The sequence below is a fragment of the Alternaria incomplexa genome (genome assembly GCF_024043165.1).
Source record: "Alternaria incomplexa strain BMP 0042 chromosome Unknown scaffold_8, whole genome shotgun sequence".
Classification (NCBI taxonomy): domain Eukaryota; kingdom Fungi; phylum Ascomycota; class Dothideomycetes; order Pleosporales; family Pleosporaceae; genus Alternaria; species Alternaria incomplexa.
Genome location: NW_026249857.1, coordinates 654654 through 681806, shown reverse-complemented (window position 1 = coordinate 681806; position 27153 = coordinate 654654). Strand labels below are relative to the sequence as shown.

Sequence of the window (27153 nt, the reverse complement as noted above, 5' to 3'; positions counted from 1 at the left end):
GTGTGCGCATATATCATGCCTTCAACCCAAAGGCTTCAAGGTAGATCCTTGGCAACCAGATGACGTTCGAAATGGCAAGGTACGCGCGAAGCCAACGGTAAGCAACATATAGGCCCAATATTCTCATGCACTCAGCCTCCCTTTCTTGGGCGGATTGCACCTTTCACCTTCCGTTATCACTATCGCAGTTGCATGCCCAGCAAATCCTCTCATCCTTGGCATACCTCCTACCCCGGCAAACGTTCTCCTAGTCTGGATTGCACCGATAACCGCGTGCCTGAAACCTGAGCGAATCGTCCACACCCACCCGTCCGCTATTAAGCCCTGCGAGGTCCCTGCATTGCTGATCATCTCTTCTTCTCCCCAGCAAAATGACGGTGCCAGCTTTGAGGGTTGTTATCGATGGCGATAGCAGCAAGACGTATAGGAGCGGAGAAAAGGTCACTGGAAAGATATGTTTGGCAGTAGAAGAGCAGGAAGACATTGAGTCGCTGAAGGTGGTTTTTGCGGGTAGTTGTGTCACCAAGACATCCAGACCTCTACACGTGAACTCGAAAACCCACCCATCTGCACAAAGGCATGATTACGAGGAGAAGATACGGCTCTTCAACCGCGAGAAAGAGCTGGTTTCCTGTCGTAATCTTGGACCGCGGAAGTATTCATGGGACTTTGAGTTTGTCTTTCCAGAGTCGACCGAACCCCAAATGAAGGGCATGGTACGCGGCTGCAACTATCTTCGCGAGCCACATCCCCTTCCGCCGTCCTTTCAGCTCAAGACCAGTGGGCCAGGCGGTGCGGCACAAATATCATACTTCGTCCAGGCCAGACTCATTCTCAGTGGCTCGACAGAGACTAAGAGGTGTAAACATATACTACGATACCATCCAAGAACGGTAGCGGACATACCACGAAGGGCGCAGGTCAAATCTTCTGTGCTCCACGGCCAAGTCTGGAAACCGAACAAAGAGAAGGATGGATCTCGAGTCAAGAAAGTCTTCTCCGGCGTCTCTATGAACTCAACGCCACGGATCGTTCCCACGCTGAACCACCCCGAAAAGGTGTGCCCAGGACAGCATATGCCGTTGTCACTCAGCCTACTCAACGCGCGCGACCCCGCCAACCATGCCGAGCGGGAATGCATCATCGACTCCTTAACGGTCACCATCTCAACATACTCAACGACAAAGTGCGGAAACACCGTAACGGACCCCGAGGACGTTGTATCCAAGCACATCACCTGCATATCGCGGACCGGCATGAACAGACCAATACCGTTCAACAAAACGACGACGTTGACGTCGAACTTTCGTCTCATCGACGACACAGAGTGCGTGCCAACCTTCAAGACATACACAATAACCCGGCGCTACGCCCTTGCTATATCCATCGGCATCAAATACAACGATCAGCACTTCACCATCCGTTCCAACACACCCCTCGAAATTCTACCTCGCATACCCCGCGAACGCCTACCACCGCCAGAAGACAGAGAGGACTTTGATCAGCTACCAGAGTACACACCCAGAGAGCCATCGCGAGAGTTTGCGCCAGATTACGAATCCCTATATGCGCTGTCGCGAACGCCATCCAGTTCGCACTCAAACCCATTGTCCTTGGCGGGGTCAAGAAGTTCAAGTCTCTTCTCCGGGGGCTCAGCACCAAGTTCTGCAGTGTCAACACCGGGTATGGAAATCGAGCAGCCTGTTTATCGTTTGTAAGTGTTGGAGTGTAGTTCGCTGTCGCGATGTGGAGTTGGTGGGGCTAGGTCAGTTTTGATAGGACGCCATGTTGACGTTTGCCGAAACTTTTCCCTTCCCGCGTTCGCACCCCGTCTTACCTGTATGGATAACTTTACCTCATAGATTTACTGCTCTTTTTGAGTAGAAATGAAGCTGTTGCTACCGTCGTACGATCAAAATTTTGGGGTCATTTATTTTCTAAAATCCCATTCTTGCATCAAACAAGGCTCGTTGGTGTAGTTGGTTATCACGTCAGTCTAACAAGAGCTTCACAGCTCGTTAGGACACTGAAGGTCCGGAGTTCAAACCTCCGATGAGTCAAGCTCGTCGGCGCTCGCAAGAGTGCATCGAACATTTTTTGTTTTTGGTGGTGCTGGGGTATCTTTTTTCCTTTGCAACCGTACTTTTTGGTCGAGAATGCGTTCACGCTAGATGGGCGTAATGCTAGTACAATGAGAACTACGAGAGTCTCTCTTTTACTTAGCTTTCGCATAAAACGCCGGTTCAAGGCTGGCGTCAGTCCAAAGATTTGGCTTCGTGGCTGGATGGAATGCAGCAAATACAATGCACACGACTAGAGTCTCTTTTACCTGGCTCTCAGACAAGCCATGTACGTTCCTGTGTGAGCAGGTCCTTCTTGTGCAGTTTTCAAGCTCAGTGATAGTCCAGGTGAACAAGTGATCAAAAAGAGTGTTCGCAGCAACATCACGCCGCACAATACATTGAAGAACGAACCGGCCGTGGCCTTTCCGCATGGAAAAGCAATGCGTCTATACTCTATATGCGTACACATGCTATTATCGACATGTACCGACACTTCTCGCACCGTCTATATTCACCACATACACACCCCTTAGAGGCAATGCACTTAAGCCTTAACACCGCACTTAAGATCAAACTTAGTCTTGCGGTCCGCAGTCATAGCACCCCAAGTCGTCTCATCAGCGACCTTTCCGTTATCACCAATGGAAGCAGGCTTCCAGGGCTCGTCAAACGCCTCAAAGTAGAAGCCGTTGAAGCCCCAGTCGAGCAGCGCGCAGAAACCGGTTTGGTAAAAGTGCTTTGCGTTGTCCAGACCACCCTTCGCCTCATCGTAGTCGGTACCAACAGCCGTGGGCCAGCCAGTTTCGCCAGTCCAGATCTCAGGGGCCTTCTCGCGGCCGCCGGCCATTTTCTCGATGTGTGCGGTGGCTTGGAACATGTCGTCGAGGTAGACGTGGCTGCAGTCATGTTAGTTTACAGTTCCTTTTCTCATGTGTATGTGTATGTGTAATGAAGGGATGCGTACGTAGCGTTATCGCGGCTGGCGCCCTGCCAGAAGGCAAAAGCGTTGACCATGATGATATCGGCGGTGCCGATGATGGCATCACCGGTTCCGTCGGCGAACTTGTTCCACGAGTCTGCTGTGCCGACCTTGATGCCGGAGGGCAGCTTGGACTTGACCGTCTTGATCTTGCCGGCGAGCTCCTCGCCGGTGAAGTTGCCGCGGTAGAGCGTCTCGGAGCCGACGGTTACGGCGTAGATGGTGTCGGCGTATTGCTGGGCTACGTCGGTGATGGCCTTGAGGTCCTTGTTGAAGGACTCCTCGACATCGGGCCTGTGGTTTCACATGTTAGTATACTTGATCGTGATAGTTGAGGTTTGGAGAGAGGCGAAGCTTACCAGATACCAAGAACGACCTTGAAGCCTGCTGACTTGGCGGCCGGAAGAGCGGTCTTAGCCATATCGCAGTCCGAGGCAGAGTAACCACGGACAATGGTCGAGCCAGAGTTATCCTTGATAGCCTTGAGGTCGGCCGAGTAGTCTGACTGCGTCTTGCACTCTCCGCTTCCCATCTTCGTTCCAAGGGCCCATCCCATCTTTCCCTTCTCCGCAGCCGAGACAACTGCGGGAGCAGCTGCAAGCGCAGCGGCAACGATCGAGAAACGCATCTTCGATTATAGATAGTAATGTAGTGGGTGGTGCGAAAGTTGCAAAACGGGCGGATCTATGCGGGAGTGAAGAGTTCGACTGAGGCCCGTAATATGAACAGCAAAAGAACGAGTGTAGGTATTTACTCTCCAACCGAAGAAAGAATGACCGTGACGTAGAGTCGTGGGGATATTGGTTAAAGAGAGATGAAGAGGGAAAAGAAAGGTCTTGGTGCCTGGGGTTGGAAGGGGATGATTCAAGGGGGCCGCGCATCCACGCGCTAGGCTCGTGTGTGTTCCTGGTTTAGAAACATCGGCCGCGGTCAGGTACACCAATCATGGCGTGCGCCGCCACATGCTTGACATGCTTGAAGAGTGGGGCTGCGGAGTTGCGGCATGGGCTCTATGGGCGTCGAGAACATTGAGGGCGTAATGTGCGTAGGGGGTTTGGGTGTTGTGCAAGATGGAGGGTGAAGTGTACGCTGATTGTAGTTGGCGATGGTCTTTGTTTTTCTCGCCTATTCTAACGTCGCGTTCGCGTCTTGTTGCGAGGGTTCACGCAATTTTGCCGATCACAGCATGTGTCTTCCATGGATGTTGCGGGCACATATGGGACTAATACGACAACAAACTTCCTCCATCATATTCAGAGCTACATACGCGTCACCTACCCCCTAGATAGCCGAAAGGGATGCGCTTCAGTGTTCAACACAAAGTCATCCAAGCTAATCAAGTCCGTATCGGCAAAGCACAGGTAAAAGTACTTGAGCGTCTCGGCCATCCAGAAACTCTCCATGTAATCCTCCTTCTTCGATCCGATGACTGTAACGTCCAAGATTGCTGCATTCGCGAGTTCGGTGTCTGTTGCACTGGATACGGCTTCGAACATCTGCCATGCTGTCTCGCGCCAGATGGGATCGCCTGTAATACGCCATAGTATGAAGACTGATTCAATGGCCTCGGGACGCAGGATATAGCGGGGATCTTTGGCAGTGGTGAAGCCTTTGGGTAGATGGGGTTTGTGTTGTGGCCGTGCTGCTGCATCTACAGCATAGCGCTCTTCGTCCCAAGCGCAGGGTTTGCGATGATCGGAGTTGGGGCATAGAACCATGTTGTACCTTTCTGGCATGATACCAGTGGGAAATGCCTTGTAAGCATATGCGCAGCCGCGGGCAAGCTTCGCTCCAGTATCGAGGTACTCGTCGTTATCGAACAGGCGCCCGCCAAGCGCAAAAAGACCACCAATAAAGCAAGACAGATGCTCGCTTTCAGGGTCGAGACTAGGACCATCCGCGTGAACGTCCACATTACCAGAAATCAGAATGTCCTCCTTCCCTGGTATCATAGGTGCGAAGAACAAGCTGTTCATCGCTGTATCCATAAAAGCGCGTGACATGGCCTCATATTTGCTCGAGCTGGGTTCCTTCGAACCAAGCAGAGCGTGCGCCTTTGGCAGGTACTCATACAGGGAGTCTGCATTCCCGCCTATCGTGAACTGATACCCAGAGACGACGTCCTTCGCGCTCATGTGTACCATCATGGGCCACATGCCCGGCAGCTTCGTCGCATTTTGACTCTCCGCAAAGACATCCATCAGATTCGACACGGCGGCATAGTACTTGTCGTGTCCGGTAATCTGGCTCAGCCTGCTGAACTCGAGCGTAATGGTACCAGGACTAGCACTGACCACTTGGTTCTCAACTATCAAACCAGTGCCTTGCTTCGCGTTTTCGAAGTTGATAAAGTCGACAGGCATGCCATTCTCGGTGTTGAAAGCGCCATACAGCAAGTCGCCTACTTCAATTGCCTTCGCCTTCAGCACCTCGTGTCCGCTCAAGTCGTATGCAGCGAGGAGCCCGCCCAGATACCGTATACACGTCTCGAACGTATTGACAGTTGGTGCCGTAGACTTGCCAAAATCGATCGTCGCTACTGCTTCGACAGCTTCGTAGAATTCATCGCGCATACCGAGCATCCAAAGGGTGTCTAGTGAATCCACCAGAGTTGCAGCCCAGCCAGAGAACTGGTCGACGTACTCCCCACTTATAGGCTTCAGGGCATCCTTCATCCATGCCTTGCTCCTGTAGCTTGCCCAGCTCTTCTCGAACACTCTCTTCACGTATCGTCGTCTCCCTTCTTGTATCGTATGTACATCGTGCGGGTCGGGTTTGAACTTGTGTTGTATGCGAGGACGACCCGTGAAAGGTGGAGGAAGTTTCGGGCTTTGTGGTGGTGGGAAAGTGAAGTTCACAGAACTCCAGTCGAAGCTACTCGGCGTCGCAACGATATGCGGAATCTGAGATGGATCGTTCATGTGGCGCGCCAACGCGGCGGTGGACCCATGATCGTGTACGGCATGGCGAGACGGGAAGGCTTCGTCTTTAGGGAGGAAATAGTATATCCAGCAGAGGATGGAGACGCTGAGGACGACGTGTCGAGTGCGCACGCGTGGCATTGCTGATGCGCGCTCAAGGAAGGCGTCTAGAAGCTAAGTGAATATACATAGACGCTTTCCATGGCCAGAAGCGATGGGCGAGATGCGCGGGGGAAGGGCCGATGCGATTGCATATTGCGCAACGTGTTACGTGTCTAGAAGAGTGCTGTGCGGACGGTTTCTGATACGACACTTGCATGCCTTGGCCGCGGCTGATGATGATCGCCGAGGATGAACCATGCAAGGGCGATCTCACCATCCCAATGAGGGAATGACAGGAGTTGTGTTGCAGCATACACAGTGCCACGTTTTGACAAGTAGACGTTACACGAGGCAATGTGTATCTCTACATTCATATGTAGTACTTGGTCAAGCATATTGGCAAGATGCGAGAAATCCAGCCATCCTAGTGTCACCACTACGCATGTAAGCACAATCACGAGAAAGAAGCAAAGGAGCATATTCAGAATATCGTGGATCTTGTATTAACTAATGATAATAGGAGAGGGGTATACAATGCTGATGCCATGCGTCAAAATGCACCTTCAACTTTTCGACCGTAAAAACGCTACAACAAAACACAAACATCTATTTCCTGCTACTCGCCCGGCTGTTCGTCCTCGGCCTAGTAACAAAGCTTTCCCTTGTGTTGACGCGGTCGATATCGAACGGGTTGGGGTTGAAGTCGAGATCCCTGACTGTTCTCCGACTTCTTGTTGAGCGCCCAGTCTGAACCTTCTTGAGACCCTCGCCATCAGTCTCCTTCTCAGTCTTCATCTCCTCGAACTTGGGTGCGGACTCTTCCTCGTGTGCCTCCTCCTCAACTTCCTCTTGAGGTGTAAGAGTGTTGGCGCGCGAGGTGTCCTCTGATTCGACACCCTGGGCTTGTCGTGCGGCCTTTGCGGCTTGTTGGTTGCGAATGCGCTCCATGAAGGCCTCGGATTGTGCGGCGTACTTGCACTTTTCGCGGATGGTCTTGCCGTACTTGTAGAACAGGAAGGGAAGCGGGAGACAGGCGACAGCGAGGAAGGCGGGTACAGATGAAGCCCAGTGGATACCGAGGCCCTTGTACATCTGCGAGGTGAACAGAGGGAAAGCAGCACCGAAAATTGAACGGATGATACCGTTACCGGCCAGGACGGATGCGGCGAAGATGGTGTACGAGTCGATGAGGTAGTTCATGATGGACAGGAAGATGAGCACCATACCGAAGCCGAATGGAATGGAAGCGACGACGCTGGCGGCCCATGGCAGATCAGGCGAGTTGGTCCAGGCGAACCAGAACAGACCAATGGGGAGTGCAATACCGCCGATGATGCACATGGGCAGACGTGCCTCTGGAGCTGCGAATCCGCGGCCGGACTCGTTGACCTTCTTCATGTACATCTTGTTGTCGACCGTAATGACGTATGTGATGGCGAGTAAGACACCGATAGCGACAGCGACGAAAGGCAGACCACTAATACCCTCGTTCCAACCACGGCCGATACGGTAGACGATGGGGAAAGCGCCGAAGAGCATGTAGAGGATACCGTAGATGATGGCGTGGTAGAGAGAAAGGAGCAGAACGATGGGCTCGCAGAAGAGCAGGATCCAGGGACGCTTGAGACCAGTTGCGAAAGCCTCTCCGAGCGAAACCTTGCCTTGATCAATATCAGTGCGGGAGCGGTAGACCTTTCCAGAAAGCTTCGAGAGCTTCTCAGCACGTTTCCTGAGCAGGACGGGAGCATATGTCTCAGGGACGAGGAAGGAGGTGACGACGAGAATGACACCAGCCCAGATAGCCATGAGTCCATTAACCCATCTCCAACCTTCAGTCATGCCCAAGAAGCCACCAATAATCGGACCGAGGACGGGACCCATAAACGGCGCAGCGGAGAAGATTGACATGGCCAGTCCGCGCTCATTTGCGGAGAAGAGATCGGCAATGACACCTCCAGCGTTGGTAAGAGGACTAGAACCGAAAGCGGCAGCGAAGAATCGGAGGATGAGCAGGCCGTAGATGGTGGGCGCACCGGCGGCACCAGCGTTGAAGGCCATGAAAGCAGTGTATGTTCCGACAAAGACAATTTGGCGACCGTACAATTCCGAGAAGGGAGCCCATAGCAGAGGGCCAAGGGCGAATCCGAGAACGAAGAGCGATACACCGAGTGTGACGATTTCCTGGCTGACGCTGAACTCAGCCATAATTTGTTGGATGCCTATCAGATGTCAGATGTTGTTCCATATCCATCTCGGGTTGCGCAATACATACCTCCAGAGAAAGCCGATGAACAGAACGATACGACGAGAACCGAGTTGGCGACCGCAATGGCCATGATCCACTTCTTCGTCTTGGGCCAGGTCATTGGATTCCTGGGGTCGTTGTCGATCCACTCCACAACATAGGGATCCTCTTCTGTTCCCTCGCCCTCATAGTCGTAGTTGATGATCTCCTTGGTCACAACACCCTGATCCGTGATCATCTTCCAATGCGAGATGCCTTCTCTTCCAGACTCGACGTCCATATTGCTTCCGCTACTGCTGTTCGCCGCAGAGCGATCGGCGACCTGTTGGTCCTTCTCCATTGTGACAATGCTTTCGATTCGATGTGACGGTGTCGTAGATTGATCGATGATATTCGTCGAAAGGGTAAAACGGAAGCGACGTAGGGACGAAGCCCAGGTATATTAAAAGGATATCTAAGGGAATAAAATAGACGAAAAGTAACCTCGGAGTAGGAAAGTAGGGAGATCACCGCGGGAGACGCTACATATAAAGGACCACACACACGGCGGGCGGCGCGCACAAGTCATGCGATGCAGCGGTAAGAGAAGCCACTAGCAAATGCGTAACCAGGACAAAACAAACCGGGCGACTGCCCAACCATCTGGATGCGTCCCCATTCCCGACTCGCGCGCACCGCTCCAGAAATCCGCTTGCAACGTGCGATCCATGAGGCGATGACACCATGATCAAAAATCTCATGTCTGCTCGGCCGAAGCGTTGCGCTAGGCTCGAAGCAGCCACGTCATTCGAAAGCTTGGCCCGCGGAGCCAATCACAGCAACTGAATGCAGAGCAGGCGCCGAACACGGCAGGGATGGCGGCGCTGGGAAAAGGTGCCGCTATGCATGTTGCAGATCGCGGACAGTGCGTCATAAGGCTCTGACAAGGGTTTTCGATCTCGAAGGAGAATGTACCGAGCTGCCGAGGTTACCCTGTGGGTGTTCCAGGATTTACTTTTAGAAGCTCGAGATTTTCGTGCTGTTTCCGCTGTCTGGAGTTAACGTGCGGATGGTGGGCGGAGAGTCGGCGTCGGCATCTAAATTCTCCTCTCCTCCAAGATACGAATCTGAAAAGAGGGGCGTACGCGTGTTTGTTTCCATGGATATGGAGATGCTTACTGATGGTTGAAGCTGATTCATCGTGAAGAGTTGCTTAACTCCATCACCACGACCGAGGTGATTCAACAGCGCAGTCTTCACTAAGCATGTATGCATACGAGGCTCATCTCGTCTCACACTCGCTACATGACACCGAAACGGTACCTCGCACGATAGATAAGATGCGGCATTGATTCCTCAGCACAATCCGCTCCGCTCCACCCTGGTCGCTGGTTCGGACCAAGATGTGCTGTCCCGATTCCGACCCGGAATTCGGGGTATAATCGCATCACAGTCTCATCGTCACGTAGACCAAAAATCCATCTGTTGGATAGCTTCACGTCACACAAACATTGCGTTCGCCAGGCCGACCCGACAATGCAAATCACGATCTCAACGGCCGTATCCTCACCCTATCTTCTGGAAATTGCTCGAACGCCCCCGTGCATTGCGGCTCCAAAATAAGGTTGCAAGGTTCGCTTCGAAACGAACGGGGCTCCCGATAGCTGGTGGGTCGATGTCACGACTCATGCAGGTTCTAGAAGGTGCGTTGAGCCGCGTCGTGAGATTGGACCCATCTCTCAACGTTTTCTGTGTTCTTGTTGCCGAGGCACATGTACATGTTGTTGCTTTGGATAAGTCGTGTGAGGGTTGGAGTCGCGTTTCTAAACGTAGGCTCTCACCCCGTTCTTGGACGAAAGTCAAATACCCACCTACATCGCGTCACGCTTTGTCAACATTCAGTTTGATAGCAATGCAGACTACAGCGCATCTATTCAACGTCTTCTTCCAATGAAATCCTCTAGTCGCTGAAGTCTAAGGCAGCTGTCTAGTATCCGCAATTTCGCCAAGTTCAAGCCACAGAAAAGGTAGGCCAACTTTATACAGTAGACACCTTAATGGACATGCCGAACCGTGCATCAGCATCTACATTTGTAATATATCAGGCTTTTACGACGCCACTAGAGCTAGTTGTACACCGCAATAGGGGTGTTTCCCTTGTAGACTGTTGCAGACCTGGTGTTTCGTTCTGTGCTCTCAATGATGGAATTTATGAGCCCCTACGAACGAGCATTTGTCTGCCACGATCCATTAATTTGTGTTTTTCATATGTATTTGCAGTATCATATGCCAGAACCACACATGCAGACTTGTGACACAATTTCTGATACATGACTTATGTCATTCTTATTCTATACAAATCTTTCCCTTTTGTCATAAATCGTTTGTATCCAATCCAACGCCAACGCCAATGCTAGCTGAACATGCGATGCTTTTCTCCATCAATCGAGACTGCGTAATCCAACTTACACCTCGTTGCTAGGATATGTAACCTTCTCCGTAGGCATAAACTCCTCCTTAATCGCCCTCATATTGACGAACCTCGCGAGCAAGTTCGCACTACCAGCCTTGTCATTCGTTCCACTAGCCCTCGACCCACCGAAAGGCTGTTGACCAACAACCGCACCTGTGCACTTGCAGTTGATGTAGAAGTTACCAGCCGCATCCCTCAGCTTCTCAGACGCGTACTTGATAGTCTCCCGATCCTTTGCGAACACAGCGCCCGTCAACGCGTACTCAGATGTGTCGTCGATCTGCTTGATGATGTTGGCGAAGGCGTTGGGCGCCGCGTCGTCATAGACGTAGGCTACGAGGACGGGGCCGAAGAGTTCGCGGGATAGGAGGGGGTGGTTGGGGTTCTTGGTACGGTAGATGGTAGGGTGGATGTAGTAGCCCTTGCTGCTGTCGTACTTGCCTCCAACGACGAGCTCGAGCTCGCTGTCGTTCTTGGCTTCGTCGATGACGCCGGACAGCTTCTTGAAAGACGCTTCGTGGATGACGGGGCCGATGAAGTTGGAGAAGTCGGTGGGCTCGCCGATCTTCAGGGCTTCGACTTCACGGACGAGAATCTCTTTGAATTCGGGCCAGGCGGACTCGGGTACGTATAGACGGGAGCAGGCGCTGCACTTTTGACCTTGGTACTCGAATGCACCGCGGACGGTCTGGATAGCTGCGTTGTGGATGTCGGCATCTTTGTGGACGAGATGGAAGTTCTTTCCTCCTGTCTCACCAACGATCCTGGGGTAGCTCTGGTACTTGCCCTCAGCCACACCGTTCGCGATCTTTCCGTATAGTTGACGGAATACCGCTGTGCTACCGGTGTAGTGCAGAGATGCGAATTGCTTGTGGTTCAGGACTTCCTGGGTTACCTCCACAGCATCACCGGGCACCCACTGGATCACGTTTGGTGGAAGGCCAGCTTCGATGAGAATCTGGTAGAGAAGCCAGTTCGAGGCGATCGCAGATGGGGATGGCTTCCAGACAACGACGTTGCCCATCAGGGCTGGGGCTGCAGGGAGGTTACCGCCGATGGCTGTGAAGTTGAATGGTGACACTGCGTAGACGAAGCCCTCGAGAGGTCGGTACTCAACGCGGCTGCACCTGTTAGCTTCGTTCCCGAGCTATAACCAGATACTTGACTTACTTCCAGACTCCTGGCGAGTTGTGCGTGGGCTGGTGTCCGTATGTGTCTTCCGCGTACTTGACGTTGAACCTCAGGAAGTCGCACAGCTCAGCCGCTGAGTCAATCTCAGCCTGCCACGCGTTCTTGCCCTGTCCCACCATGGTCGCAGCCATGATCTCGTATCGGTACTTTGTGGCGACGAGGTCGGCCGCCTTCAGGAACACGGATGCGCGTTCGGCGAAGGGAAGTGCCTCCCATGCTGGCTTAGCAGCTAGGGCTGCGTCTATGGCCTTCTTCACATCGGCTGCGCTGGCATTGGAGTATTTGGCGATAACGTCGGCGTGGGAGGAGGGGTTGTTCTGAGTGAGGATTGAGGAGTTGTTGATCTGAATGGTGTTAGAGTGACATGAGACTCGTATGTGCGTGTGGAAGGCCTACGTATTCTCCTCCTACGGCAAGAGGTACTTGTACTGGTCCTTGCTTCTTCATACGTGCAACCGCATCTTGAAGCTTCTGGCGGTCTACCGAGCCTTTGGCATAATGTTGCTATAATTTTGAGTCAGCAAATTGATTCTGAGCATATACAACATCTCTCATCTTACGTTGGGCTCATTGTTGATAGTGGGAATCTTGAAGTTTGCGAGCGTCCCCGCATACCGTCTCGATGCGATCTGCGCGCCAGCATAGGCTGCGGGCAGCGCATTCAAAGTCTTGGAAGCAGAGCGCAGAGGCTGAAGACCCTTTGAAGAACCCATTGTGTGTGTGATGATAATTGTGACTGTCCAAAAATCTAAAGGGACGCGTCGTTATGTATCTTGAGCTATGAAGCTTGACGTGATGGAGCTCTCGGTTTCCGTCGGCTCTCACCCCAAAGTGTGGGGCGGCGAAACCTACCTATGGGAGCGAACATATCGCCGAACACTCCCATCGGTGTGGGGTTGCAGCTTGGAGAGAACTTTTTCGCTTGTACTATGGTACGATGCGGATCCGATATCGCAGAAACTGATTCGGTCAGTAGCGGTACACGATCTACATACGCTCATCGCAAGGCTTGCATCGGAAGGCTCTAAAATGTCTAGGATCAGGAAAGTAAGATCGTCTTCATGAACATGTATCATTGTTAGGCCCGATATCTAGTCGGAACTTTTTCCTATGTGCGAGTCAAGTACACTAGCACTACAGCCTTACGAACGCCATTTCGCCATAACAGTCAACACGAGCTGCCTACTCCTCCATAGCCTCTGGTACCGCCGTATCATTTGAATCATCACCCCATAGACCATCAAGCTTGAACTCTGCAGCCCATTCCTTGACGATCTCCTTCTGATCGCCAACGAGTCCGCCCTTCGTAGCTGGTGCAGTCTTGGTGGTATCAGGCTCGGCAGGTGTGTACTTGGGAGGGCTGGTCCATCCTTGAATGCGACCATCTCTCCAGTCAATGATGACGGTTTGTGCCGCGGCGTGCATGTTGGGTACACCGCCCTTGCCCAGACGGCCTCTCTTCCTTGCCACTTGAACCAAGAAGTCGGTCGTCCTGTCGTTGCCCACAGCGTGTAGGGGAGGTAGATCGTAGACTGCCATCAATTTCGAGAAAAGCTCCTCCGAGGACGACAGTCTCTTAATGAGCAGACTGACAGCGGGAACAGGGTCGTCAATCTCTTTCGGGGGTACGGCGTTTAACAAAATCAGGCGCGCCTTCTGTTGTACTTTGCTGTCCTTGGAACCTTCGGTGTTGGGGAAAACGATACCAGGCGAGTCGATAAGTTTCAACTTGTTGTCGATCTTGACTTCGCGCAAACTGGTGGTAACTCCCGCCTCAGCACCGGTAGGACATCCAGCAGCCTTGCCGCCTACTCTCGACGTCAAGGCATTGATGACGGATGATTTGCCAACGTTGGGAAATCCAATAATTCCAACGTGGACTGCGCGCTTCAACTGACGGGACTCAGCGAAGGTCTTGAGAGCCTTGAAGAGTGTCTCGGATGTTCCCTTGATTGAGAGGTCCTTGTGCTCGAAGGTTTGCGCGTTGGGCGCAGATTTCGACGCACGTAGAGGAAGAGTAGGGAATGAGCGACGTAGATGAATCAACCATGCGCGTAGTACCGGTGGTGGGACCAAGTCGATCTTGTTGAGGATGAATATCAAGCGCTTGCTTGAACGGTCGGCTGCCATGACGGCCTGCTCCACCTCTTTCGATCGCGTTCCCATTGGGTCGCGAGCATCGAGCACGTACAGAACAACATCCGCGGCGTCGACGACCGTCTTGTACACCTTGTCGAACTGTTTTCTTGACGCATCTTTGCGGACCTTGACTGCATCATCGCCATCCGACTCGTCGTCATCGCTGTCTTCCATGGCATCTGGGTCGTCGTTCTTCTCGAATTCTGCGGCGCGCGCTTTGGCGGAAGCTAGGAGAGCTGCCATAGGGTTGAACTTGTTGTCCTGCATCTCATTAGTACGGTCGCGCATCGTATACTAGCCACTTAGACTTACCACCTGCATCGAATCCTCGTCTTCGCTGTCGTCAGCGAGTAGTTCGTCGCCTTCAGCGTCGAATTGCTCAAACTCTTCGTCGTCCTCCATGACGTCCTCGGCGGTTGCGCCCTTCTGTTGTTGCTCCTTCGCTAGCTGGCGTCGGCGCGCATTGTCTTCTTCCTTCCTCCTGCGCTGCTCCTCCACTTCTGCGAGAATCTTATCTTTGTAGGGAAACAGGTTGGGAATGCCGGGTTCCTTCTTGGTCTTGGAGCGCCATGTTGGGTCCTATGTGCGTCAGAATGCGAGCGCTGTAGTCGCGCATGGTGGCAGTACCTTCTTGGCAAGCTTCTTCGCCTTCTTCTGCTTCGCCGCTGAAGCCTTCTCGATCTTGTGCCTTAACCGCACGGGTACGCGCTTCGACTTTGGCTCTACAATGATCGTTAGTTCTATAACGAGGCTGAATCCTGTGAGAAGCCTTACTTCCGACCTTCATATTGAATTGTTGGCGTGGTGTATGTTATCGCAATCGTCCACAGAAAAGTTCTGGCCGATCCAGAAAAAGTTCGGCACGTGAAAAGTTCTGCCGCTTGTGTCCGCCTACCTAGCTTTGGCCCCACCCCCGCGGCGCTGGCCATGCTCAACCCTTACGCTCTACAACAACACAAATGAAAATAGCTCCATCTGTAGCCTCTATTCATCTTCTGGAACGTCAAGCGAAGGCCAGTCTTCGCGGCTGTTCTCCAGCGTCGCGACTAGCATCTTTTAGTTGTCGTCATCATGATTGGCTGCATCATCGGCAGCTGTCGGATCCGATACCGGAACGAGTTAGCGCGATAATGTATTCTCTTTCCCACCAGGTGTACATCTATAATAGTCCGCTCGGGTACTTCACTATATCATTGCGACATCTTGACTTTATTGACTGAGATCCAGCTCATCGCATCTCTAACTTCAAACCATGACTGTATCGGAGCCTTCCTTCTCGGCACCTGCCAAAACAATCCCCTTCCATGGCTTGGTAAGACGCACGCTCACTTGCATCGCAAATTGATACTAATATCTCATCACCTGCAGCTCTTTGATATGGAGTGCGTTATACTCATTGAAAGCATCTTACCAGTCAGCTAATATAGGTAGTGGGACTATCATCGATTCCACAGAGGCCATTGTAAAACATTGGCACAAGTAAGTAATAGCCGAGCATGCTCACGTCTACAGGCTTACATGTCTGCATCAGGATTGGGAAAGAGATAGGTGTCGATCCTAATGTCATCCTCGCTTCATCACATGGTCGAAGGTCGATCGACGTCCTTCGGATCTATGAGCCAAAGCTCGCAAATGAGGAGTGTAAGTGCCATATCTTCACTTTGACAAAAGCACGCATCTGACAGATAAGATATCTCCCAGGCAGAGGGGTTGATTCCGAAAGAATTCGGACAAGACGCCATTGAGATTCCCGGTTCACGAGCTCTGTTGGACAAGCTCGAAGAGCACCTTGTCCCATGGTCCATTGTTACCTCAGGCACGCGACCTCTTGTGCAAGGCTGGCTCGATGTCATGAAGCTGGCGCACCCCAAGAATCTCGTAACGGCAGAGGATGTGCCCAACGGCAAGCCAGACCCGGCGCCGTACCAGATGGGTGCAAAGAAGCTGGGGCTGCAGGAAAACAAATCTTCTATCATTGTCTTCGAGGATGCGCCTGCAGGCGTCAAGTCTGGAAAGGCAGCAGGGTTCGTCGTGGTGGGACTTTACACCACACATACGCTAGAACAGCTGATAGAAGCTGGCGCAGATTACATTGTCAAGGACATGCGCAGTGTCACGCTGACATCATGGGACAAAGCAACAGGGCAAGGAGACATACAGATCGCAGATGCCTTAGTCTAAGCGAAGAGAATCAACACCGACTGTTACCTTACTCGTCTTTGTGTGGGCGATTCAGTATTTTGCCAGGATCGTGAGCCTGCTTGCTCGACATTTTCAGGTTTACTGCAAGCTCAGCTTACACCGGTGACTGAGCTGCAGTCAGACGGTTTAAGCTTACGATAAGCCGTAGATTGGATGGAAGATGAGGTCGGAGACCGATTGTGCGGCGAAGCAACAATGTTTGGAGGTTGAAATCTACTTCATGCGTGCACAGCCTCGCGACCCTTAAAGAGCATGCAGGAGTGTCGCTTGGAGTGCTAGCCTTGTTCGACTCGCCGTGTCATCCTCCCTGTACGGGAATCACGGAATGCAGCGCATCGCATGAAATACTCCATTTCGAGCAGTCTGCGCCCCATCGAACTGTTTTCTGGAAAGACGACGGCACCACAAGCTACTGCAGTCGAAGACGTCAGCTGGGTGTGCCGTCTCTGTGGTGCGACACGACCAGCTGGCGTAGCAGACTCGCAAAGAAGACTAAGTTCAGACGGGTTGGCGAGGACGTCTGATAGTCGGCAGGGTGCAGCGCATGATAGGGACGCCCTTGCAGCACGAGGTTTTTTGGTTTGGGCCAGCGGGTCCCCCAGCTGGGGGCGCACTGAGTCTTCCGAGCTAGGCTGGGATTATCCGTCGCCCAAGTCAGTCAACACACGAAGTTTGTAGGACAAGCTGGGGCCAATTTGAGTTTCGCAGGTGGTACGGAAGCCCCTTTGCTGCAAGGTACGCTCAGGAACCGTCGATATGTTGCCAAAACATGTGCGCCGACTTCCGAGCCAGCAGATCAGCGGCGCGATATGCCCCTTGGCCATGCGCCCGGGGGGCATCTCGTCACACAGATGGTCGACTCGGACCGGAAGCGGTTACTGACAAAGAGCTACTCGGCGAGTCGTGAGAGGCACAGGATGTCGGCACGACGGCGAGCGCAATGTTGACGCCATCAGCTCAAAACAGCGCTCGAGCCCGTTGCCCACGTTGAAGCCATGCCGGCACCGACGGTGACTAGACATTTGACGTGGAACGTGGTTGAGCAGGCAGGCTGCGTTGGCATTAACCTGCACTCTCACACGCTCATGTATATTCTCCGAACGGGGGAAGGCCCAAGCTGCAGCACCATCCATCGCCTTCAAATCAGTGGGACATGTCTCCCGCCCGAGGGCGGATCACAGCCGCCGCCGCAGCTCGCTCCACCGCCGGACCAATTGGCGTGAGGCAGGAGAGTGCCCCTGGGCGCGCTTCACGATTGCGCGCCGGGGTTGGGCGTGCCGGCCAGTGCTGTGAGTCTATGTGTATGCGAGCGTGTGGCCGCCCTCCACGGAGCACGAGGGCGAGCAGGTGCAAGAAACAGAAGATCGAATCATCCGATGCGTCTTCTCCAGGATTCAGGTGTGCTGAGCGGAGACGACGAGTGTCACGAAACTATTTTTGTGCCGGAGCAGCATAATGCATGCTGGGGGGTTCAGTGGCTTAGCAAGTTAGCACCTCCGACCAACCAAGCGGCACCTGGGCAGCCAACAACCTGATCGCTCCTCCTGCTCTTCTTCTCCGTCGTCGTTCGCTTCGTGCCTTTCCCTACCGCGCCGTCGCGCTGAATACCCTCGTTTTTCTATTGTAGATATAGAGTCTACTGCTGTTGTTTTCGCTCCCCTTCGTAATCGTCGCTCGCTACCATTACTGGCATCTTCCCTCGACACATATCTATCCCAGCGCCGACCCGTCTCGGTGCATCCCGTGCATCCGTGCTCTACGCATTATCGCCCATCACCAGCGCCCCAGATTCCGCCGTCCACAGCTGCACCCACCTGTCACTACCCGAACGCGCCCACGCCGACGACTTTATTGCAGCCCTCGTCGCCCTTGACTCTGCGCCCCTCTGAAGCCGCTCTGCCTGTATTGCCGCTGTGCGCGCCGCCATGGATTCTAGCGGGGCCTCGACGACGGCACCCTCTGCTCCCAAGCAGCCTGGCAGCGATGTCAAACCCCGCCTCACCAAGGACCAGCACGACATCCTCGAGCAGCACTTTCTGGCGCAGCACAAGCCCAGTACCAATGTAAAGAAGGAGTTCGCGACGCGCCTCGGCGTGCCACTGGACAAGATCAACGCAAGTGTCCTGTCATGATGTATGCCTCGCGTCGCTAACACGACTGCAGAATTGGTTCCAGAACCGCAGAGCCAAAGTCAAGCAGGACCGCAAGAAGCTAATGAACCAGTACAACATGACCATGAGCCTTCCGTTTGGACACCAGCACGTGCCCGTCATGTCTAACCACTACGCGCACCCGCAAGAGCAGCAACATCCGCATATGCTCATGCAGCCGGACTTTTATCCGAACGCTGACATCAGCCCTGCAACGCTTCCCGTGCAAACGGGCGAAGGACCATCAGCCCTCGACCTGGGCCCTCAGCTCATACTGCAGCACCCGCACCAGCACCAGCACCAACACCAACACCAACAGCATCAACAGCAGCAGCAACAACAATACGACATGCAAAACGCCCTCCACGCAGTCCCGGAGCCCGACCGTTCCGCATCGTACCGCTCCAACGACCTCATGCACTCGATCATGGCTGCGACCAACGGTGCCTACATGCACAACAGTGGCATGGGTCTTAATGCGCAAGAGCAAGACTTCTCTTACGACAACAACGGTGTCAACGGGCTGCCCAATGCGTACTCGAGCGACCTAGGTGCCTTTTCGGTTCCCGCGTCCATGCCCAGCGACATCGCACCTTCACACCCGGAATTCGACAACTTCGCCGACTTCCAGATAGACTACTCGGCACTTGCTGCGACCAACACCACCAACTCTACATCTGCAGAAGCTCAGCAAAGTACAGGATCCATCTCGTCGGACGCGTCCCCATACAATGGCACCCAGTCATCTGGCACCACGCAATCACCAAACGGGCCAACACCCCCATCCATCGCCTCTTTGAACTCGGTTTACACCGGCTGGACAGAAGATCCCTCGCAAATGGCACAGCCCAAGCAGGTCGAGGAACCAGAGGATCAATTCGCACCATACAGTCTTGCTCAGGCTTCAGCCTCCGAACAGACGCTTCCATTCTGGCCCCAAGATGGCTCAAACCAAATGTACCCGCAGTCGAACTTCTACCAACAGCCAAACTCGTCTGCACACGCCATCCTCACTTCACCGGAACAAGCACGGAAGCTCAGTGCTGCGCCCTCTGATCTCGACATTCCACTGCACTTCCGCGAGGATGCGTTTGCCCGAAGAAACTCTTCAAGCAGCAATCTGGCCAACAACATGGACGCGATTCATATCCGAAACGGTACTCCGGAGGGTTTCCAACAATCAGATCAGCACTCAAGCATCGCTGCGAGAAGACAGAAGCGTCCAGTCAACCTGAACTCCAGCGCAATGAGGAGCGCCTCGTATTCTGCCCCCATGCCATCGCCAGGAGGCAACAACGACAAAGTCATCCGCCGAATTCGATCAACTGGAATTGCGAACGCTGGAGGTCGTGTTCAGAAATCGCAGCCAGGTTCAGCGCAACGCTCACCTATGGCTATGAGCTTCTCGGATGCTGCTGCGTCGCCGAAGTTCGCACGAACGTTCTCGACTTCGAGCACCACCACAATTGGACAAGGCGGTAGTCTAGCACCACCAACTCCACTGACACCACAAGATTTCGGCAACTATTGGGGTGGTGCTGCCGTGATAAGACCGCATTCCGCGATGCCGGATCACAACAGCCCAGAGAGCATGCACGCGAACTGGTCCAACGACCAATCTGGAAACGTGATTGCGAAGAGCACTTCACCGCCATCTTCGTCCATGGATTTGCAATCGCGCTTTGTAAACGACGCTTTGTACCGCGACACACCGCCGCAGTCAGCACCAGCGACACAGCAGCACTTCCCTCGAACGTCATACATGCAGCAACCCCAGATGCGTGCAGCCTTCCATTCCACGACCGATCTTACGATTCAACAACCGAAGCCCTCACACTTCAGGCGACCATCGCTACCTGACACAGCTCAGACGCAAGGCGATGACAGCAATGTCCAGTACATGCAGGGCGGAAACATGTATGATGACTATAAGGACATGTCATTGAGTGGCATCCATCACAACGTTCCCTTCGCGCCCCAAGTCTCCGCCATGCCCGACTTCCTCGTACACCAGTACACACCACCTCAAGGCACGGATCCGCATGGAAACCTCATACGGCGAACGACCGAACCCCAGCCCAAGAGCTACATCTTCGCCAACCAGGGACCAGGGGACTTTAGAGGGTAGTAGCTTCAACCTTGATAGCATCCTTATCGCAACGTTGACCTTCGCTTCTTGACTATACCCGGACTTTTCGTCGATGCGTTTTTTATTCTTTGCCAGTCTGTTATGGCGATACGGCATACTCTTTCCACTTTATTTCTTTCACTCTCTCATTCATGGGCACACATGAAAGCATAATCTTAATACGGCACACAATCTTGGATACTATCACGATTTGGCGCAGGGCGTTGCCACCAAGGAGTTAAAAGCGTTTACTTGATCTCACACCCCGGATTCCTTTGTATTTACGGAGGACTGGATATCACGAAACGTCGTTTTGCTCAACGTAGTACATTGTTTTTCCTTTCACTCTGTATGTTTTTCTCATTTGTTCGAAGGCTGGGAGGGCATGGTGGCTTCTGTGTCTTTGGATATGTCTTGTCTGACGGGAGTCAGCTGGAGTAATGGAATAATGAATCATAGGGACTGGGTGTATTAACACCCCATTAAGTCTAGAAGAATGCAGCTATGCAGACTTGCAAATGGAATCAATATGCTTCGGCATGAGTTCACACCTCTTGGGCTTCGTTCACTTCCGTGCAGTCTAATCTTGACGGTTAACCAAACAACTACACTCTCTACATCAACATCCGCATTCGTCATGCTCATATCGTTCCCACACGCCCAGCCACATTCCAACCCACGATCCAAAGACCCGGCAATCCCCTTCGCGCAACCTTCCTTCCCCCCGCGGAAACGTCCCTAGCAGCAACCCACACCCCCTCTACCTCGCTACTAACCGTTCGCATAAACCCGTGACGTTATCGTTATGTCGTTTCCCTCTCTCGATTTCCCTATTTTCCTTTTTCACGTCGTTCCTTTTGGCGCCTTCTTCCGAGCTGCGCCGCATCAGCCAACCCCTGAGCCCCTGCATGGCGCGAGCGATGTGGGCTAATTTTCCTTACCCGCGGACGTTGGGTGTGGTTTTGAGAGGCATTACTCAACGGACCAAACTTTTGGAGGGTGGATGCCGTTGCTTCGTGACGGGCCGACCGTATCGATACGGTAGGGAAATGCGCCGGAGCGATGGAGTAGGTAAGAGGAGGGTGGATGCTGTGTGAGATAGTGGGGAAAACGTTGGAATGCAGGAGTGATCATTTCGTGCAGTCGCTGCATGCATTAGTGAGTGATGGAGAATTCTTTGTGCATTGCATAACACTGCAGCCGCGGGAGGAGAAAAGCAGTTGTCTACAAGCAAAAGGAATGTAGATGAAGCATAGAGGGAGGATGAGGTACCCGCTACCCGCATATGGTCGGCTGCAGACACTTGTGCTAGGTACTTAACACTGCTTCTTCCAGCTCCGCAACCACATCCGCTTGCTTTTCTTTCGCATCGAAGCCTCCATGCAAGTAGGATGGACTATGTTTGTTTTGCTTCGGTGCAATTTCTCCGCTTCTTGCTCCTTCATGCGTTCCAAGGTTGTGATTGTGATAGTGGAATTGAGGGAGGTGGCACGGTACCGCGGAGATTGACCGAGGCGTGCACATTCTTGCTCATTGCTGTAAATCATGTGAAACAAACGGGTGAGGACACGTTGTGCCGTTAGCCGTTTAGATACGTTCACGCGGTACCTGGATCGCTATCGTCATGTCCTCAGCGTGGCTTACAAGAACAGTTGAAACACCAACCCCCAACTAAAATCTCCGTAACGATCGCGACCATTCCATCGCTTAGAAGGCAGGAAACAGCCGGCGAGACTATAGCCCGAGAGCTCTAGCCAGGAACTTACCCGCGATCGGACATAAGTTTGCACTTCCGTACCGTGGTTCGTGACATTCTTCGGTCCCAGAAAGTCAAACACGTTGAAATTACGATGGGCAGTCTTAGCCGAGCTGCATGTAAGTGTACTCTGGTACGCTATTTCGGAGCGAAGGAAGCCAGGCCAGGTTCAGGAACGGGAAATTAGGTGTGGAGTAGTTTGTCTTGATGATCTACGCTCGCGGGTGTGGAGAGCTGGAACGCCAAAGCGACTATTACCGGAGGTGCATATCCAGGGATGGATGGCAATGAGATCTTGGGAATGTAAATTTTCGAAATGTTCTGGACGAGGCAAGTTAGACGAGATCTGTCATGTACGTCATAGTATGCGGTTCTACACTCTTTCTGCAGGATGTTTGCTGTTGCACACTACCTAGGTACCAACATCTGGTATCTCCACTGCACCCGCATGTCTCATTGCAACTCTCGTGATAGAGGATACAGCAGGATTACTGTGTCTCCCATACTCAATCCTACCCCGTGTACTTGTTGTTGGCCTTCCACACTGATCCGGTCTTTCTATGTGCTGCTTTCATTCTTCCATCTTCCATTACAGGTTCACGACCCTAGCGATAGATACGACTATACTCCACCTTTCCTTCACATACGACCACAGGCCAAGGATAAACACTGGATCCCGTTCGCTCTCCACACGTTAAGCCTTTGACCGGCGACCTAGTAGTAAGGTGGGTGACCACTTGCGAATAATCGCTGTTGTATGTTTTTGACTTTTTTTTGCCTGCATGAAGGCTGCACAGTAAGGGTAAAAAGACTTTTTTTTGTATGTAGCAGGAACTCCCGAATGCTTCATGGTGGTCACGTTGCCCCAAAGTTGTGAGTAGAACTGGCGGTTTGCTAACCATTGCTACTTATCAAGAATGGTAAGACATCCGGCAAGTTCAAAGCCGAATTTCGAAGTCTCTCATAAGCCTTACTTCCAAAAATGCATGTCAATATACGTCCAAAGACCCAATCCAATGTCATGCACTACCTCCTCCCTCCCAACCTAAACCCCCACACTCGCACACCAAAACTCGGCCACACAAACCGTCGTCTCCCCACTATCCCCCACAACCCCACTTCCAAACCGAAACGTACTTACTCCATCCCTAAAGCACACAAACTCCTCCTTGCCCCCATCCGTACCACTCAGCGTTGCCGACCCAGCTAGTTCACTCTTCGCAAAAGTATCAGCACTCTGACTAATCTTCGACTCAAACACCCCAGATTCGAGATCGACACGCCGTGTGAAGCCGGCCCATTGGATGGCGCGCGAGGATGAGACGGTGCCGATGTCGGTGGGGGAGGTGCTGGAGGCGGGGCCGGTATAGAGGATGGCGGAGGAGAGAGTGGAGTCTGAGAGGAGGGAGCGGGTTGTGCAGGTGCTGAGGTAGATGTTGTGGGGTGTGCCGATCGGGGCGGCGCGGGGGTGAACTGGAGTACTGGTCGTGATGGTGAGGAGGGAGGATAAAGCGATGAGGAGCGGGGTGGGAAGATGCATTATGAGGGATATCTTTCGGGATGACAGAGGCCACAGAGTAAAAGTAGAGTAACACCACACGGGGCTGTTATAAGATGTTGCTTTGTATCCGATGCCTTACATCGGTCGAAGAGACAAGAAAACCCAGGAACGCAGGCCCTGTATATAGTATATACCCCATGCTACTCTTATATCCACCGCCTACACCAAACACGAGCTGTACTCCCAGATATTCCCTCGTACCACCGCATTCCCAAGATAGAAACCCACCAATGCGCTTTCATCTACACGTCATATAAAGCCTCGTATTGTAACCGGGAGACGGATGGAAGAGGCTCAACAAGTATGTATTTAGCCTACCGATCCAGCACTATACAGTGCATGCGAGGTTGTATACCGGCAATACCAACTGCATGGTAAGCCACCCCTGCTAACGGCCGGGTACGAGTTTCGGTAAGGAAGCGTCGTCCGGGGCGAAGGGATGGGTCGACCGATTGGACGTTTTATAGTCGTGGTAGATGAGCCGACTTTTCAAAGCCGCATAATCGTAGTTGTGGGAAGTGTAAAGCGAAACCTTCAGTGAGAAGTCGATAACCATATGGCATTACAAAAACATCTACACGCCGATGCATGACAGCTAGTTCAGCAAGCCTGCAGCAAGCGCCTCCATATCCTCCAGCGTCTCCGGCTCCTCCACTCTATGCGCCGCCTTAGCCTTCTTCTTCCTCCTCTTCTCAGTCTTCTCCTCATCCTCGGAATCAGACTGGAACCACTTCTTCTGCTTCTTGGGCTGCTCTTCTTGTTCTTCGTCTTCGTCGTCACTGTATTCTGCGTCCGCCCTGAAGTTTGCCAGAAGGTCCTCACCGGGATCGGGAAGCTCGACACCCGCATCGTCACTATCGTCACCAGCTTCACCAGCTTCACCAGCTTGCTTAGCCCTCTCTCTTTCTTTGCGTTTGAGCAACTTCTCCTTCCTCTTCGCTTTGGCAGTCGCTTTGTCTTCGACATCGGCGGCTTGAACGACTTCTCGTGTTGCTTCGATGAACTTCTGGCGTTGCTCTTCTGGAAGACCCTTAGCGCGCCATTGCTCTTCGTCTTCGAGTTCGTAGATTTCGTGCGGGTTGCCGTCGTCGTCGTAGACAAGTTTCTTTCCCTTGTCCATGAGCTTGGTGAGCTTCTTCTTGGATTGGAGTAGTTTTTCGCGGCGGTTGCTGTCGACAACGATGGGTTGGGATGCACCAGCAATGTGAACAAGGCGACCACCGGGCGGAACTTCGGGAGCCTTCTCAGCGTCAATATCGCCAGCATCGTCGTCCGCTGAAATTCGTCGTTTGACGGCCATGAAGTCGTCGTCGGCCGCGTTGTTAATCGCTCCAGCACCACTGAATTCGTCCGCTGGGCCCTCGTCATCTCCATCCCTGACCAGTTTCCGATAATGTTCTCCCAAAACATCCTGGTTCTTGCGCTCGAACATGCGATCGTACTTGGTTCGCACGGGTTTGTCTGCCTTGGCCGTCTCTTCAGCATCCGAAGAGTCCGAAACCTCGATCATTTGTCTCGATGCCTGCTTCTTCTGTCTGCTGTTGTCGTCCTTCAAGAACTTGATCTTTGGCGCTCCTGGCAGACCTAAGCTAGAGGCGTATGCTTCCAGATTGTACTCTTTGAGCTTGAAGACTTCCTTGTCTTTCTGTAGATATATCGACTTGACGTGCGTCATGAAGGCCTTTTGGCCGAGATACTTCAGAGCTGGATCCTGGAAGCACATGTTCTGTAGCTGGTCCTTGATTGACTGACGCTTCTTCTGGCGCACGTTGATCATTTCAACGGGTACCCTCTTGGCCTCTAGACGCTTCAGCATACCCTCCTCTTCACTCGGTGCCAAGAATAGCACTCCCCGTCCCTCCCGGTTGTATCGTGCTGTTCGACCGACGCGGTGGATGTAGGTATCGACATCGTCGGGGCAGTCGACCTGGATTACAAAGTCGACTGCTGGGAAATCCAGTCCTCGGGCTGCGACGTCTGTAGCAAAGAGGCAGGAATGTTTCGCCGCGGAGAACTTTGCTGTTGTGTCAAGTCGAGCTCCCTGCTTTTGACGACCGTGGATGTGGAGCAGAGGTATACCAGGCTGCATATGACGGAAAGACTCATAGACGAATCGAACGGTCTTTGCAGATGAGAAGAAGCAAAGAATCTTTGACTTCTTGCTCGCCTGTATAAAACTCCAGAGGGTGTCCAGCTTCTCTTCGATGGGGCAGACTATGTAGTTTTGCGTAAGGCCCTTTGGAGTTGCGCTCTTGTCTTCGGCGTGTACGGATACGTATTCCGGGTCTTGGAGGCTCAAGCGCGCAAGGTCGGACACCTTCTTTGATTGGGTAGCCGAGAAGAGCAGCGTCTGTCTTTCCTTGGGAAGATATTCGACGATTGCGTCCACGTCGCGCTGGAAGCCCATGTCAAGGATTCGATCCGCTTCGTCGAGCACCAACATCTTCAGGTCGTCCACACTGAAGGCTGCTGTTTGCGACAAGTGCTGCAACATGCGACCGGGTGTTGCGACGACTATGTTCATCTTGGTCAGAGCCTCCCTCTCATCCTGTAAGCTCTTTCCTCCAATAAGCAGACCTGCCGCAAACATGTGTCCATGTCGTCCGATCTTGCGCAGGACGTCGAATATCTGGATGGCGAGTTCTCGAGTTGGGGATAGGATCAAGGCGCCCAAGCCGGCGTCGGGGCCAATGTGTTGCAGGCGGTACAGATTCTCTAGGACGGGAATGATGAAAGAGAGTGTCTTTCCGCTGCCCGTCTTCGCAGCACCGAGAATGTCATGTCCCTGTAGAGCTAGGGGTATGGCTTTGGCTTGAACGTCGGTCATGACGGCGAAATGCGACGACTTGAGGCCTTGCTTGGTCGGGTCGGAAAGCGGGAGGTCGGTGAAGTCTTTGTAGTTGCCATGTTTGGGGTCCTATATATGCAGTCAGCTTATTGCGCTCCATGTCTTTTGTATATCGGCGCGTTCGTACCAGCTGCTGGACGGCCTGCTCCAGCTTCTCCACGTCCACATCGTCGCGCTTCCTCTTCTGGAGATTCTCCCTCTTCTTGGGCTTGAAAGGCCGCGTGCGACCAGTGATGCCAGATGCGACCATGGCGGCGCGATATCGAGTCTTCGGCTTGCTTCGGTGTTGATGTCAACTGGCGCATCGCGAGAGAACTTTTTGGTGGAGAACTTTCGGCCTCGGTGGGTCCGTGCGCATCGCCGCGGGGATTCACGCATTCACGCGCCATCGCATCGCGAGCTACTATTTTCACTTT

At 52.9% G+C, this 27153-nt stretch overlaps 9 protein-coding genes and 1 non-coding gene across 10 annotated transcripts; 4 read left to right on the top strand and 6 right to left on the bottom strand.

Moving 5' to 3' along the window:
• Positions 1 to 371: 371 nt before the first annotated feature.
• Positions 372 to 1718, top strand: J4E90_006036 (uncharacterized protein; the record flags this gene model as incomplete). The annotated part of the gene is made up of 1 exon (XM_051435585.1): positions 372 to 1718. The coding sequence occupies one exon, from the start codon at positions 372 to 374 to the stop codon at positions 1716 to 1718; it is 1347 nt and encodes a 448-aa protein (XP_051290443.1).
• A 246-nt stretch (positions 1719 to 1964) lies between these two features.
• J4E90_006035 lies at positions 1965 to 2060 on the top strand. The gene has a single exon. It is a non-coding gene; the product is annotated as a tRNA-Val (tRNA).
• Positions 2061 to 2607: 547 nt separating this feature from the next.
• J4E90_006034 (uncharacterized protein) lies at positions 2608 to 3598 on the bottom strand (the record flags this gene model as incomplete). Its single annotated transcript, XM_051435584.1, has 3 exons — positions 2608 to 2959; positions 3028 to 3336; positions 3402 to 3598. The coding sequence occupies 3 exons, from the start codon at positions 3596 to 3598 to the stop codon at positions 2608 to 2610; spliced, it is 858 nt and encodes a 285-aa protein (XP_051290442.1).
• Positions 3599 to 4316: 718 nt separating this feature from the next.
• On the bottom strand, positions 4317 to 6104 carry J4E90_006033 (uncharacterized protein; the record flags this gene model as incomplete). Its single annotated transcript, XM_051435583.1, has 1 exon — positions 4317 to 6104. One exon carries the CDS (start codon positions 6102 to 6104, stop codon positions 4317 to 4319), a length of 1788 nt encoding a protein of 595 aa, XP_051290441.1.
• A 567-nt stretch (positions 6105 to 6671) lies between these two features.
• J4E90_006032 (uncharacterized protein) lies at positions 6672 to 8650 on the bottom strand (the record flags this gene model as incomplete). The annotated part of the gene is made up of 2 exons (XM_051435582.1): positions 6672 to 8284; positions 8338 to 8650. 2 exons carry the CDS (start codon positions 8648 to 8650, stop codon positions 6672 to 6674), a joined length of 1926 nt encoding a protein of 641 aa, XP_051290440.1.
• Positions 8651 to 10754: 2104 nt separating this feature from the next.
• On the bottom strand, positions 10755 to 12666 carry J4E90_006031 (uncharacterized protein; the record flags this gene model as incomplete). Its single annotated transcript, XM_051435581.1, has 4 exons — positions 10755 to 11883; positions 11933 to 12297; positions 12350 to 12457; positions 12514 to 12666. The coding sequence occupies 4 exons, from the start codon at positions 12664 to 12666 to the stop codon at positions 10755 to 10757; spliced, it is 1755 nt and encodes a 584-aa protein (XP_051290439.1).
• Positions 12667 to 13135: 469 nt separating this feature from the next.
• On the bottom strand, positions 13136 to 14879 carry J4E90_006030 (uncharacterized protein; the record flags this gene model as incomplete). The annotated part of the gene is made up of 4 exons (XM_051435580.1): positions 13136 to 14353; positions 14405 to 14671; positions 14720 to 14814; positions 14867 to 14879. 4 exons carry the CDS (start codon positions 14877 to 14879, stop codon positions 13136 to 13138), a joined length of 1593 nt encoding a protein of 530 aa, XP_051290438.1.
• Positions 14880 to 15673: 794 nt separating this feature from the next.
• J4E90_006029 (uncharacterized protein) lies at positions 15674 to 16273 on the top strand (the record flags this gene model as incomplete). Its single annotated transcript, XM_051435579.1, has 2 exons — positions 15674 to 15733; positions 15794 to 16273. 2 exons carry the CDS (start codon positions 15674 to 15676, stop codon positions 16271 to 16273), a joined length of 540 nt encoding a protein of 179 aa, XP_051290437.1.
• Positions 16274 to 18219: 1946 nt separating this feature from the next.
• J4E90_006028 (uncharacterized protein) lies at positions 18220 to 20572 on the top strand (the record flags this gene model as incomplete). Its single annotated transcript, XM_051435578.1, has 2 exons — positions 18220 to 18408; positions 18458 to 20572. 2 exons carry the CDS (start codon positions 18220 to 18222, stop codon positions 20570 to 20572), a joined length of 2304 nt encoding a protein of 767 aa, XP_051290436.1.
• Positions 20573 to 24484: 3912 nt separating this feature from the next.
• Positions 24485 to 26987, bottom strand: DBP4 (ATP-dependent RNA helicase dbp4; the record flags this gene model as incomplete). The annotated part of the gene is made up of 2 exons (XM_051435577.1): positions 24485 to 26806; positions 26865 to 26987. The coding sequence occupies 2 exons, from the start codon at positions 26985 to 26987 to the stop codon at positions 24485 to 24487; spliced, it is 2445 nt and encodes an 814-aa protein (XP_051290435.1).
• Between the last annotated feature and the right edge of the window lie 166 nt (positions 26988 to 27153).